The sequence below is a fragment of the Hippopotamus amphibius genome, chromosome 2, assembly GCF_030028045.1.
Source record: "Hippopotamus amphibius kiboko isolate mHipAmp2 chromosome 2, mHipAmp2.hap2, whole genome shotgun sequence".
NCBI classification, from domain to species: Eukaryota; Metazoa; Chordata; class Mammalia; order Artiodactyla; family Hippopotamidae; genus Hippopotamus; species Hippopotamus amphibius.
The window spans coordinates 136,492,642-136,507,629 of record NC_080187.1 but is presented as its reverse complement, the minus strand read 5'-3'; the positions used below and the strand labels follow the sequence as shown (position 1 = coordinate 136,507,629).

At 40.2% G+C, this 14,988-nt stretch overlaps 1 protein-coding gene across 1 annotated transcript; it reads right to left on the bottom strand.

Moving 5' to 3' along the window:
- Nucleotides 1-9,326: 9,326 nt before the first annotated feature.
- On the bottom strand, nucleotides 9,327-9,485 carry LOC130843921 (small integral membrane protein 30-like). Its single transcript, XM_057719854.1, has one exon. It carries the CDS (start codon nucleotides 9,483-9,485, stop codon nucleotides 9,327-9,329), a length of 159 nt encoding a protein of 52 aa, XP_057575837.1.
- Nucleotides 9,486-14,988: the final 5,503 nt, after the last annotated feature.

Sequence of the window (14,988 nt, the reverse complement as noted above, 5' to 3'; positions counted from 1 at the left end):
GAGGAATCCAGCTGTAGTAAGTTCACGCACCAAAGTGAGGACAGAGGTGGAAGAACGCATGGAAATACCAACTGGACCACATTTCAAAGAACTAATGGGGGGAAACATGGCCCAGCGGGGACTGGAAATTAGAATAGACTGTGAGCGGTGTGGACTTGTGGACTATGACCACTTTGCCTCCTTCATCAGTCCTGAACACATCAAGTGCATGTCATTCTCAGGGCCTTTCTCTTGAAATCTGGGAGGCTGGCTGGCTCCCTAGCCTCCTCCAGGTCTCGACTCAAATGTCTTCTTATCCAACAGGATTTCCATGATGTCACTTTCCAGGAGCTATTTCCTGTGCATAGAAGACTGTCCTTCCCTTTTGTTTCACTGAATTGACTCCCATAATCCTCCAGATACTTCCAGCAACTTCTTTGATTTCTTCGACACTCCGCAAGATTAAGATGCCCCTTCCATATACTCCTACTGCACTCTGTGTTCATCCCTCTGACAGTACCTATCCCATCCTTCCTAACTGCCTGCTTACTTGTCTAAATCGCCCATGAAATTGTAAGTGCTTGGAGAGAACAGTTCATTGTTTTATTCTCAGCACTCAGCACACAGAAATCTCTCAAAAATATTTGTTAAACAAAGGCAGTAAAGTACGAACGTGTGTTTATTCTTAGACAACGTGTGCTCTTGTATCTGTGGATCCCACATTCCCAAGTCATTGGGTATAGCCATGTGGTTCCCAAATGTCACCATGCCATTCTTAGCTTGGGATGTAGACTCCACAAATCAGATGTCATATGAGATATTCTTAGATTTCACCTAATTTTAAAATAGACAATAAAACAAAACAGCCGTTTTCCTTCCCTTAAGCTCAACCTTCCTACAACCCTATATTTGCCCTTCCTTGTAACCTCAAATATTTTCAAGAAGGACCCACACAAACTCCCTGCACTTCCCCACAATACTTCTCTGCTGAGTTCCTCCTGGGATCCCTGGAAACTTTCTCTCTTGAAGCTATTCAGTGGGCATATTACCAAATTCAATGGCCCTTGGTATTTGGCATTCCCCACACCCAGCCTTGCTTATTTCGTAGGAGCTGAAGAAAACTCCTGAGACCCTTCCCCTAATCAGGGAGCTGGTGGCTTTAAGACTGCCCCTCCAGTGCTTCTGCAAAATCACACCCACAACACCCTGCGGATTGTGCAGTTGGCATAGATGTTTTGAAACTAGGCAGACCTTCTACGGTGTTTAGTTTTTGGCAGAATTTATGTTTTTGGCTGGCCGCCACTGTGAAATGTGTTTAGTTTTCACTGACAGGCCTGGTCAACACCACAGGTCATAGGTAAACCTGGCTGATGCGGACAAGTGGAGGCAAATTAAAAGGTGGGCTCCTTCCCATTCCCGATTTTCTTTTGTTCTCCTTACTGCCTCAGGACAGGTTAATACTGGCAAAACATTTCCATTCTTCTACCTGACTCTCTTCGACAAATAGCTTCCTGCTTCATGATGACACTCTTCTTTGGAAACCAGACATCCAGGGATTGGGAAAGATATTCAGGGGGCTGTAAAAGAAGGGATTATGTCGAACAGTGGGAAATAAGACTCTGTGGCATACTCTGGAGCAGGCAGTTACTGTGAGCAAGTCTGAGAGAGGTAATATGGCATTTTTCCCCTTAAACCTGGACCTGGACAGCATCCAGGAGCAATTCATAGGATGCTGAAGAGCCAGTGACAAGAGCACTGCCAGCTGGGCATGAGACTTTGTTTGATGTTTGCACACCAGTGTCACTGGGACACAGGGAGTTTTTGTTTTACTTTTCCCCTAAGAGGGATTTGCAATGATCCATCTTGTGACTGCTTGTTTTATTCAGTTCACTGAAAATGACTGTGCTTTTTCCTACTATCTCAACCAGAATCTGTACATATGCCAGACTGAGAAAGCGTATACTCCCAGCATGAAAAGTGTGATCCAACCATTACGAGATCCAAAGAGGCTTTGTGGGTCGTGGGATGGGGTCAGTAAATTGTAGGATGGCATAGGTGTCAGGGTCAATGCTGGTTGCGGGGTGATAGGAGAATGACACCCAGGAAACTGTCAAGGGCCCAGGTAACCCACAGAGTTTAAATACTTATGATCTTAAAGCTAAGAGAAGCCATCATGATACGACCAGGATCTAGCAATAATCATCTCAGAAACTTAAGTATTCCGGGTGCCTTCATTTTCATTATTTTGAAAGAAAATAAGTAGGAGGTAAATAACATCATGAAAATATAAGTTCTATGAAGTAAGGAGTTTTGTCTACATACTTTTTATTGTTCCGTGCTAAATGGTACCTGACACATAGTAGACGCTCAATAAATACACCTTGAAAAATGAATACATAAATTAATTAAAAGTATGTTTTTAGAAGGCACTTAAAATGGGGAAAATTAGCATCCATCACATGTCTAATAAAATAATCTGAATTGGACTCTACCAAATATAATCCCTGCTGATATGAGAAAGTTTACCACATGAATAATATTATTCTATTTCTGGGAGTATAATTTAAAAGTTTATATTGTGTTAAAGTGCAATACAAAGAAGCAGACTGGATTTAATTGTATTAATTCAAACTGAAATTTTATATATAAATATATATATACACGTACACAGACACATGCACAGGTATACATCACATCTGTATGTTATATGTTTATATTTTTTCTTTATATATTAAGAAGTAGAAAGGAATACTATTAAGGAACAATATTAGACACAAAAATCCCTAAAGCGATCAAACACTGAAGAGCAGGTGAAACTGAGCCTTGGATGCAAAGGGCTTGGCTCTGGATTTCAGGGGCAAATGAGGCTGCATCATGAGAAGGAACTGTACCTGCGTTAGTCTATTTTGCCTTCTTGCTGGCCTTTGCTGGCTTTTGGCCATGACTTCTGCTAACATGTGCTCAGCCAAGGAAGTTCTTGATCGTGAGATATGAGGGTGAGTCAAAAATTATTCACCCTCCGGCTGTAGAATTTATTTTAATTAACTTTTAGCAAAGACAAATACATCATTTTTCAACATAATCTCCTTGTTTTTCAATATATTTTGTCCATCTGTCAACAAGCTTTCATCCAAAGTGAATCCTCGTCCTTGTAGGGCTGCTTTCAGGGGACCAAACAGGTGAAAGTCCAATGGAGCAAGATCAGGACCATAGGGAGGATGATTTAACACCTCAAAACAAAATAATTCATGACAGACATGTTTCAAAAAGTTTGTGAGAGAGAGGTAGAGAAACAACTCACAGAAGAGCATAAACAGAAGGGCTTGGATGTCTGCAAATAAAATTTGGACTGACACTCTAAGGAAGGTGAAAGTTTCTTAAAGAGAATCATTACTGGTAATGAGACATGGATGCATCACTATGAGCCTGAGAGTCAATGGCAGAGTATGGAATGGAAACATCCTCAATCACTGACCAAGAAAGTTCAAAAGTCAACCATCAGCTGGAAAATTGATGCTTACAGTTTTCTGGGATTCTCAAGGGCCAGTATTGGAACATTATCAGGAAAAAGTTCAACAATCAACAATGCTCTTTACAGTGAGATGCTTGTTGAAGAGCTGAAGCCTAAACTTCAGGCTAAATGCAGAAGACTGCTATCCAAGGATGTTGTGATCTTGCACAACAATGCACATCCACACAATTCTGCCCACACTGTCTACACTCAGCAAAAACTTCATTTTGAGGTGTTAAAGCATCCTCCCTATAGTCCTGATCTTGCTCCATTGGACTTTCACCTGTTTGGTCCCCTGAAAGCAGCCCTACTGAGAATGAAGATTTGCTTCTGATGAAAAAAAGACAGTGGTGCATTCATGGCTCACAGCTCAGCCTAAAACATTTTTTAATGAAGGGATAGGAAAGCTTGTTGACAGATGGACAAAATGTATTGAAAAGCAAGGAGATTATGTTGAAAAATGATGTACTTGTCTTTTCTGAAAGTTAATTAAAATAAATTCTACAGCCAGAGTGTGGATAATTTTTGACTCACCCTCGTACATGCCCTAGATAATGGGGAGCTTGCATCCCACGCTTTAATCATCCTTTGGTTTCTGGAGAGACAGGGGCAGAGTATGGAATTCAGTGGTCCTTTCATAACTGGCCTGTGGTTCAGGCATTGCTTGGAAAGGGCCCGGCACTGGCAGGCACTCCGGGTGAATTTTCCAGCAGCAGTGTGGCTCCATTTGCCTCCTTCATCAGGTCTTCAGTTGGCTCTATGAGTTCATCGGCTTCAGACTTTGAATTGGCACACGTGCATTCTGCAGATGGGGCAGTCACATCGACTGGCCTGGAACTAATTAAAAACTGGAATATTTTAGATCAGGAGGAGGAAAAGGGGCCAGATTTGCAGGGATAGGGCAAGTGAGCTGAAAGAGCAGATTGACCCAGCCCTTTGAGAAAAATCGCTGCTGCCTGACCTGAGGTAGCCCCAACTGGGCTTTGGCACATCCTGGTGGGAGATAGCCCCTGCTACCCAACAGGTACTGAATGATTTCAATGAGTTAGGAAATACTCTTATTAAAAAAAAAAAAAATCTTGTGGCACATTGTTTTGTTAGGAAGAACACATTTGCCAAGCTTGTTAGCTTCAGGGAAAGACACATCCAAGTGAGTAAAGGCCTGTGAAAAGGATTTATAATGAGGGAAAATTACTGCTTAGTTGAAGGTCAAGGGCTGTGTTCAGTGGACAGGACATTAGACGGGCTGGAGGCACACCTAGCGACCTCCTGCCACAGTGGGAAACCATCCACCAGACTTCCCTCTGTCCTTCCTTCCTTCCCCCAGGGCTGTCCTAATCCATCGTGTCTCCCCTCTTTGTCTCCTCCTGCTGGGTCTACTTTGGATTCACCCTTGGGATCTAAGAGATCAACCCTCACCTTTGCACAGGTTGACTGTCTTGTCTTGCTAAGGACCTCACTTTGGCCTGCCTCCAGCCACTGCTTCACTTCATGTTTGGGGGAACTACCTTGGCCCGTTTTCAGCTTTAACAGTCAGCTCAGAGCTAACTGTTGTGAATTCACACGAATTCCATTGCTGGTTGTTGGTGGTGTTTTGGTTTTGTAATCTTTTTTTTAACTACAACATATTTGACCTGTACTTAGGTGCCCCACACTAGGGTATGTCATAAAAGACATTATTCCATTTAATCTACTCAATGAAAAAAGCGAAGAAATTGATATTGTTATTCTAGTTTTTTTTATATTTTAATTTTTTAATTGTGGTAAAATACATGTAACAAAATTTACCATCTTAATCATTTTTAGGTGTAAATTTCAGCAGCTGTAAATATATTCACATTGTTGCACAACTGTCAACAGTATCCGACTCCAGAACACTTTTCATCTTGCAAAACCGAAACTCTGTACCTATTCAAAAACTTGCTATCCCCACCCTCAATCCCAGCCTTTGGCAACCACCATTCTATTTACTTTCTGTTTCTATGAATCTGGACACTCTGAGTACCTCACATAAGTAAAATCATTCACTATTTCTCTTTTTTGTGACTGGCTTATTTCACTTAGCCTAACATCTTCAAGGTTCATCCATGTTGTAACATGTGACAGGACTTCCTTGTTTTAATGCTGGCTAATACCCCATTATGTGCATGGGCCACATTTTCTTTACCCATTCATCTGTGGTTGGACACTTGAGTCTCTTTTACCTTTTAGCTATTGTGAATAATGCTGCTATGAACATGGGTGTACAGACATCTCTTTGAGATATTATTCTGTTTCAGAGGTGAAGAATCCAAGCCTCAGCATGGAGAGGTTAAATAACTTGTCTTGGGTTATAGGAAAGTTAAGTAATGAAACCAGGCTTTAGACCCAAGTGTTCTCATTCCAGAACACACCCTTCCCATCTCTGTCCTCTCCAAAGTACAGATGTCTATCCCATGGTGACAGGTTGTATATTGTGGAGCTGAAGTGTGAACTGAGACAGTACCAGGAAGTTTTATAGTAATGAAATTTTCACCATCCTAATACTTTTCCAAACTGCATCTTTGATGGTAAATTATACCACATCATTCCAAAAATATCAGGATTAGATAAAAACAATAATAATGATAATAATAAAAAGAAATGAGTTATTTGATGCTTCTTTTGTGTAAATCACTGTGCTGGCCACTTAAATATACTGATTGGGACCAAAAGTAATAAAAAACTTCAGCTCCATCATTCCACTGTGGACTAATCCCAGTCACTATGATAATATCCACAAGGCACTAGCACTGTTAAGAGGTCTTTATATATTTTATCCCACAAAATATATATTAATGCCCCATTTTACAACTGAATAATTCAAAACACAAAATGAAATATTAGAGTTTAATCTTCCATGTGTCTGGCCCCAATACCCAAGTTCTTTCTGTTACCTCTTATATCCTAGGCATTACTGGCATTGAGTCATGAAGTTGAACTGCAGTGAATCAGATGCAAGCAAAATATTTGTACATAAGCTACTGTGAATTTTAGATAAATGGCTTTGGGGAAGATTTAGAATCTCTTGCGTGAACATTTGTGAAGTTCTTTGAAGGACAGAGACATATAAATTAATGAGTGAACTCTCGAAAAAGACAACCCATATGTAATATCTAGTGAAATTCCATAAATGCCACCACATCCTGCCTCTAACAACTCAGCTTTCATAGAAGGATATGGTCTGAGGAGCTTGTTCAGCAATCCCTTGCTCAGGCCACCTGGCTCCTTTTCAAAATGTTTCCAATGTTTCAGCCTCCAACTCAACTCTTCATCCTGGAAAAGTCTGTGTCTCATTCCAGCTCCGTGCTGTGATTTATTTTTGGCGGGTAAAGGGAAGAATTAGTCATACCTACTCTCCTATTTGAGTTTAATGGGAGCATTGTGGCTGGTGGTAAAGATGGTAGTTTATCAGGCTGGTGACTTGTAGTTTACAGCATGGGCCTCCTCGCTTCTCTGAATTTCCTTTCCCTTGTGAGTCACTTTACAATAATAATGAAGAGGTGAGGTCCAATGTCTGACAGTGCATCTCCTTGTACTGGGCTTTCAGCATTGCAATAATGTCCATATTGTAAAAGAAAAGATGATGTCACCCCCTTGGCAGCTGAAAACAAAGGGGGACAAATAAAAATGACCAGGGCCACCCAAAGAACTGCCAATCAATACTATTGGCAATGAAGAGGAAAGCATTCTTTCTCTCGATCATAAAGTATGACTGAGCTAAGCAGTATTGACCTTGGGGTAAAGCATTTCCTAGCATTTAATGAATGGCCAGAAAGCTGATGAACTTTTAGTCAAACTGGTTATTAACTGCCTGAAAGTGCCTGACCCTGGAAGCCATAATTGCTGCTACAAATACAGAGCACATAAGAAAGCCCAAGTCTGGTAAAGACAATGTGCTGTTGTAAGGAAGTCCCAATGCTGGACCATCAGACTGACCCTGCAGAGCAGCTGGTGTGCCCTCTGCCACAGAACCATTCTTAATGGACATTATTCCATAAATACCCCCTGCTAGGTATACATTCAAGAAATAAAAATGGATGGCATTTGCCAGTTGTGCAAAACAGAATATTATACACTCTAGATATAACAATGTACTTAAAGCTGATAGGCTGAAATGATATCACTATGACCACTAAGGCCAGCTCTGTCCATCAGAAATATAATGTCAGCCATGGATGTGATTTATAATTTTCCACTAGCCACACTGAAAAAAATAGGTGAATTGAATTTTAATAATGTATTTTCTTAACTGAATATATCCAAAATATTAACATTTCTACATGTACTCAAAAAATTGTTAATATCTTATGTTTATTTTGTATATAAATTTTCACATTCCAGTGCAATGCACTCAGAGTACATCTCAGTTTGGACCAGGCACATCTCAAGTGTTCAAGAGCTCCATGTGGTTGGTGGATACCATTCTGGATAGTGCAGGTTTAAGAAATTGGTTTGGTTTAGTAACATATTAGAATGCTTAAATGGGTGAAATGGTCAAAATGACAGGGTATGTTTTCCCATAATGATTAGAAAAGAGCTAACTTAAGGAGAGAAGCTAAACAAGTTTGAATTACATATTTAAGAAGACAGAGAGAAATTCATTGTGGTATTTAAGAGGGAAAAGAGTTTTCACAGACAGTGACTCATTTTTGCTATAGTCTCAGGCACTGTGCAGATCAAGCTTTGCTTACAAGAATATTTTTAAGTTTTAGGGGCAAGAAGACTCTGGAATTGAGTTGCAAGGGAAGCAATGTAGCAAGTAGAAGTAGTCTTTGAAAATAACCCAGATTTGGGGAATGGACAGACCTAGCTGCCACCTTCCCACCTGGTGATGTAGGGCAGGCTATTTTATTTTGTGGAGTTGGGTCTTCTAATCTCTGAAGTATGCCTGATAATGCTCACCTCTGTTTTGTTGTTGTGTGGACTGGATGAGATCATGACATCCACGACAAGCCTGGATGTTGGTATCACCATCAGCACCTGCAGCAGCTGCAGCAGAAAGTAGTAGAAAGACTCCCCAGCCAGGGTTCAGAGAACACGCAGGTACCTTTTAGGGATAAACCAGGAAGATAGTCTTTTTTTTTTTTTTAACTTACATATGGTGTTTATATTTAATATAGTACTTCTTACTATGGAGATGTTACTCAGTTAATATAAAGATTTTGTTGTTGTTGTTGTTAAACATTAATTCTCTTCTCCATTTCAATGTCAATATCAAGTAATTTTTTTAACATTAAATCTTTTCTCCATTTCAATGTCAGATACATTGAATACATTTTCTAAACTTTTTCCCCCACAAAGAGAGAAGTTTTAATTTTTGACCGATTGTACTTACTATCTAGGTGCAATATTAACTTGGGAGACAACAAAACAAAAATTCAATAAAAATATTACAAAAAGACTCCTCAATGATGCAGGAGGCAGTGATTATAACGGAACAGTGGCAATTTCCTAGGATCCTGGACAAGAGTTTCCATCTTCCTATTGAGAATTCTGAAACTAGGAAATATTACTTATGCAAATTTCAGCCATCTCACTTCTTTGACCTTCTTTCTAACTAGCAAATGCAAATTACAGGCAGCATTTTTCAGTGCATTATTTGTTGTGAAGAAAACATTTTGTTTTCCATTTAACATAGTATATCAATTTGTCCCTATTTACAGGGAAATAACCAAGACTATGAAACTACCCAATTTACTGTTTCTTGGGAACTTTCAGACACCAAAGCTCAGTACTGAACCTCAATAGCACAAATGTTTTCAGGACAAGGTTTGATTCAGGAGGCCTTTCAAAGTCACATCTGTCCATTTCTCTTTCATGCATATACTCCCAAACAAGCACAAATGCCTGTAATGCTGAGAACCACACCTAACAAGAGAGCGACTGCATCTCCGACTTCTAATGCTTCAACAACAGGCAGCACCAAAAGCAATGAAAAGAGGGCCAGGAACAATTGTGTTGAAACTGAGATCATGATGTTGAGATCTTGAGATGGCCGGTTCTTGAAGGCTAAAGGTTTCAAAGAAAGGGGTATTTGTTTAATTCTATCCGACTGCCTTCCAGGAGCTCCGGATGCTGAGGCTAAGAGGTTCCACGTGACAGCGCCTTCAAGGAAGCAGCCATTACAGGAGTCCAGGAAGATAGTCTTAAGCAGTATAATGGTTGAGTTGCCAGGTGGCAAGCCAAATTAATTCAGTGGGGTTGGAGATAATAGAGGAAAGTGACTGCAGATTGAGACTAATGAACTGAAGTAAAAGGGAGCCTGGTGGAGAAGTGATGGGTACAGGATCAGGTAGATTCCTCATCAGGTATAAGCTGCTTATCAGCAAAGTGTGGGACAGAACATGAAGAATAGGATCACAGGGAGAATGGAGTCATTTGAGCAGCAAGTCCTGAAGGAAAACCAGGGAGGCAAGAGTCTCTAAAATGCAGTGTTAGTCCATGATCAGAGATTAAAACTTCAAACAATAAATTGCATATTCCTGAGGCAGAAAATTGAGTTCTATTCCATTTTTTTTCTTTAGCAGTACCTGGTACACAGCAGATATTTGATACATGTTTTGTGAATGAAGGATTGGCTGTCTGCTTCACAGATGGAGGAGGTTCGTATTTAGACCCCGAGCAGCTCCAAGCTCTTCTTCAAATCATCCAGGTTAATAAGGTACAGGACAACACTGGTGGAGAAACCAGTCCCCACCCTCAGCCCCCAAATCACCTAGCACTTCCTGATTGCTGAAACTTTATCAAATTCGTTCCATTCTTTTACCCATCTTACATTGTAGCCTTCTGGAATATATGTAATATATAAAATGATGTTTCTGTCAAAGAGTACATTAGCTTGAGTAATGTGTAGACACCCTTTAAGAGAAAGACAAGCATTGATAGGTATTCTCAGGGCTGATGTAAGTTATTTTTAAGATAATATATTGTGATAAGTAAAACAAAATAAAATGACAAAAACCAGATAGATTTACAATTAATACACAAAAAATATTTAGGAAACTAAAAATAATACCTGAATATTAAAGATGATGATTTGCTAAAACTAATGTGCCTATATTAAGAGTAGAAAAATGCAACCACAAATCTAGCTCAATTTTTTTCATTCACTGATTCATTTATTCAACACATATTTATGATTGGTCATCTAGCATGCATCAGTCACTATTTTGACTACTGGGGACTTTACTTTAAACAAGATAGGCAGAGCCTTCATTTTCCCAGACTCTACATTTTTGTTCAGAGACATATAATACACAAGCAAAACTAAATAAATAATAAGGTCATATCAGATAATGAAATTGCTACAAAGAAATTCACACTGGGCAATTTTCATTCAACCAGAGTACATGGGATAGGAGCATGGCTGGCTGTGTCAAGGAGGTGACGTGACTTTAAAGTGCCTGGTTAGGAAATGCTTCCTGTGTTAATAAAAAGGATAAGATGGGTCCACCTTGAGCAGATCTGCTGATGTGCATTCCAAACAGACAGAACAGCATGTACACCAATATTTTGATTTTAGTAACTCAGATGGTTCATGCTCTGATACGATTGCTACACAAAACAGAAATAACTTCAAGACTTCATTTCCTACTTTGGGATGATCTGATCTCCAACTTAACTCTGCTAGCAAGCAACTCTCAACTGCTCATTTTAAAAACTGTGCTGAGAGTTCTGTGATGTGTCATATACCCATGAAATCAGGTCAGCATCCCTCCTCAGAAGAAAACATCTTTATGGTTTAGCAAGACTCTTGCTGATCATACCCAATGGCTTTCTCTCCTAGGCAGTCTCTAGAGAAACCCTGTGAAATTCTGGCTCCCTGACTTGCCTTTTCTCATGTTTCAAGCTGACCATCATTTTTTAATCTCATAGTCTCTCCAAATAGAATCAAAGGCCGTTGATTAGGTTCCTCCTCAACCCACTCCTATCATAGTCAAGTCCTGTCTTCCTGATGCCACAACCAAGATACATTGATAAGTGTTTGAGAAGTTCCCAGCTCTTCCTCCCCATTTTGGTACAAAAGTTTCTGGCTTCCTCACGTATGTGGCTCATACATACACTCCAGTGTATTCCATAGTTTAGATCTCGGAACACAGCTTCGTTTTCTTGTTTCCGCTTTCACATTGCCCATATGAACCACCAACTGGAGTACAATGTTGTTGTACAGTGTGGTATTGACAGCACTTTGGGTGGGACTGAAGAGCGCAAAACAGGGCCGATAACAATTTCCTCATTGTTTCCTCACTGGAAGCTTGCATTCTTTTTTCATTGTGGCAGATACGCCAACAAAACCTATTGCCATTTCTGACTCTGAGAGTTTCAATAAAATGTTATTCACACTTGAAGTTCTCCTCCAAGGTAGGTGAGCTCTCCGTTACAGTTGGATCAGAAATCGAAAGGTTTGGCTTTGAGGCTTCTTCTAAGAACAGTTTCCTCCGGCCAGTTTTGTTGGTAAACACGCCGTGTTCCGTCCTGTTTCCATGTGCGTTTTTCCACTCATTTAGTTTATTAACAGTCTGGGCCAAAGAGTTTAAAGCTGGTAGACAAGATTGATTTCCAGGTTCTTGTTACCAGGAGATCCTGTCCATACACTTACTGCTAAACTCATAGCTAACATCTACGTTTGCAGATGAAAAGCACAATTATGGATGGCACTAAATAATAATGACAGTTACCACTTATCAGAAATATTTCTTATGTGTCAGACCCTGTGTTGAACCCATTCCATCTATTACCTCATTTAGGTTTCACAGCACTTTTATAAGAGAGATAGTATTAGCCCCATTTCACAGGAGGGGAAAGAAGGTTCAAATAAGTTAAGGGACATTTCAAACTCACACAGTTTACAAGTGATGGAGTCAAGATTCAAACCCACGATGGACAAATTCCGGGGTCTATATTCATACCAACGTACAAGAGCCAGACTATAAGCCAGCACTGGCAGCCTAAACAGTTTCTAGAAGAATGCAGAGTCAGATATAGGTACGTACAAAGAAATCTACACCAGCAGAAATAACAGAAAAGTAGAGAATGTTCTTTCCTTCCTTTCCGGTTTAACAAAAAATACAGAAAATAAGGAGGGAGTATGGTGAGGCGCAGTGAGAAACACAGACGGAACGCTGGGGTAGAAAGGGGTATGGAAGACTTTGAGCCCATCCAGAGAAGAAGAAAAAAAAAAAAAATGACTCATTGTGCTTATTCTAAATAAGCGGGAGGGGACAAGTCTTGCACTTTGTCAAACGGTTCCAGCACGCCACAGCTTACGTTACTATCAAAATGATTTAAAGGCAACCTACGCTTAGAAGTCCTCTTGGTGGCAACTTCATAATCTGCTTAGTGTCCAACAAGACTCTCTCCAGTTCCCAAATAAACAATTTCAAGACATAGCTCATGGGGAATTTATTTTAACCTGCTTTTATTTCATGGGTGCTTTCCAAGTTTTGCATGTGAACTACAAAGGGACAAATGTTTCCCATCAGGCCAGGAGGAGAAGAGATGGGACATAAACATAATCCAGACTAAAAATACAAAGGCCATCTCTGGAGAGAAAATATTTATAATTCACGTGTCTGAAAAAAACCACACTCCTTTGCCTGGGGAATCATTTCTGATTATTAAGTATCTAAAAAAGAAGGAGTCCCTCTCGAGCCGTATGTCATATTTTGTCCACCTTTTTACAGAGGCCATACCTGTAGCAACAGCTCTGTGCAGGTGTAAACTCTGGGCAGCTTGCCCCAGGTTTACTTGGCCACCGCTGCATGGAGTGGGTACAGAGACCCATCCAGCCATTCTGACCTATGCGTATGCCTGGAAGTACGAGGTGGCAACAGGCAATCAGGGAACCCTTGGACCAAGGAAAGACAAGGACTGGTGGTTAAACATTCCCCCTTCTGTCCAACTGGAGAGAAATTTTGAAATACATTTCTTCTATTTGTCTTATCAAAATGTCCCGCTAGGATCCAGCCCCTGCTCTCCTTAGTCACAATCAGCTGATAGCACCCTTTTGAATTGGCTTTTCTCTGCCCAATTCCCACTTCCTCCTCTTTGAGTTCACTTCCCCAAACAAACAACCTGCACCCAAGTGCTTGATCAAGCCTTGTTTTTTAGGAGAACCTAAGCTAAGAACAGGTTATTACCACATTTTAGCATTGAAGCAAACTCTCTGTTTAGTTTCTCTTGAAAGTGTTGGATGGTGCATATTTTAAACAATGTTTAAAAACTTTTTTTTATTGGGAATCTATTCAAAATACTTGCTATCCCTTGCATAAGTTAACTTTCCCTGGGGCATGATAAAATTAGATTTGGCAATCACTATTCTGGCAAAAAAGTCATAAAATTTTAGTCTGCACATAGTTATATTTTACATATTCCTATTTTGTGGATGGCAAAATTCCTTAAAAGTGTGTGAAACATATTTACCCCTGCTTAAGATTTAGTTTACTTCTGGAAGGTACCTAGAATATGACATTTGAAAAATGAACCAAATTCATCTAAAATCCTTGATTTGACAGATGGCATCTCCTGAAAAAGAGTAAATGAAAATCTTTCAGAATCCTTTGATACAAGCAAAACATTCCCAAGAAGATCCAAGATGGTAGACGTTTTGATCTCAAGCTTTATTTTTTTATAAGAACTTCATAGAGGGTTGATTGGAATTTCAGATTCTCCAGCCACATCTAGATGAGTTCAGGAATATGCACCTATAGCCAGCTTCTCAGGAAATTCTGACACAGGTGATCCTCAGACCACCCTTTAAGAAATGCCATTTATGGAACCTTCGAATTTCAAAGATGAAAGTTCATCTTACAACTAAACCATTTGTTTCACAGATTAGAAAGGTGACCCCAACAGCACTCTTTCCTTTCTTTGTTGTTGACCGGATCATTTAGAGCATGACTTAGAAAACAAAAACGACCCTAAGTATTCAAAGCAGAGGGAATTTAATGTAGAACATTGGTTTCAGAGGCAATGAAGGAGCTCAGAAGCCAAACAGTGAGCAATGAGGCAACTGGGAATTAGCGACATCAAGTCACTACCATTCTGAGGCAGGAGGGTTGAAGAGAGAATGCGGTGTTCCTGTATCCCTGGCCCTGATGTCATCCTAAAGAAATGGGTACCACAGTCTTGTACAGCAGTAAAGGGAGCAATGGGGGGAACATCAAGCCACCTAAGACAGTAAAAAAGGGAGAAAAATGTCCTGATATCTTCCACCCTCCTCTTGTCAGTGCCTGCCATTGGCTGAATCCTTCTGGAAGCCAGATGATAGGGGGATCTAGGAGAAAAAGCCTGCAGAGTCACACCCCTCCAAACACCCATGCTTCCAGGCAAAGCAGGGGAAAGGCAAGGGATGCGTGAAGCAAGCAGTCCCAGCAGCATCACAGGTACCGCTACGTTAATGCATATCACCATGCAAGCTCATGCTAATATTGTGGGTGTCCGCCTCTTTTTTTTTTTTTTTCACATTCTACTGGGTG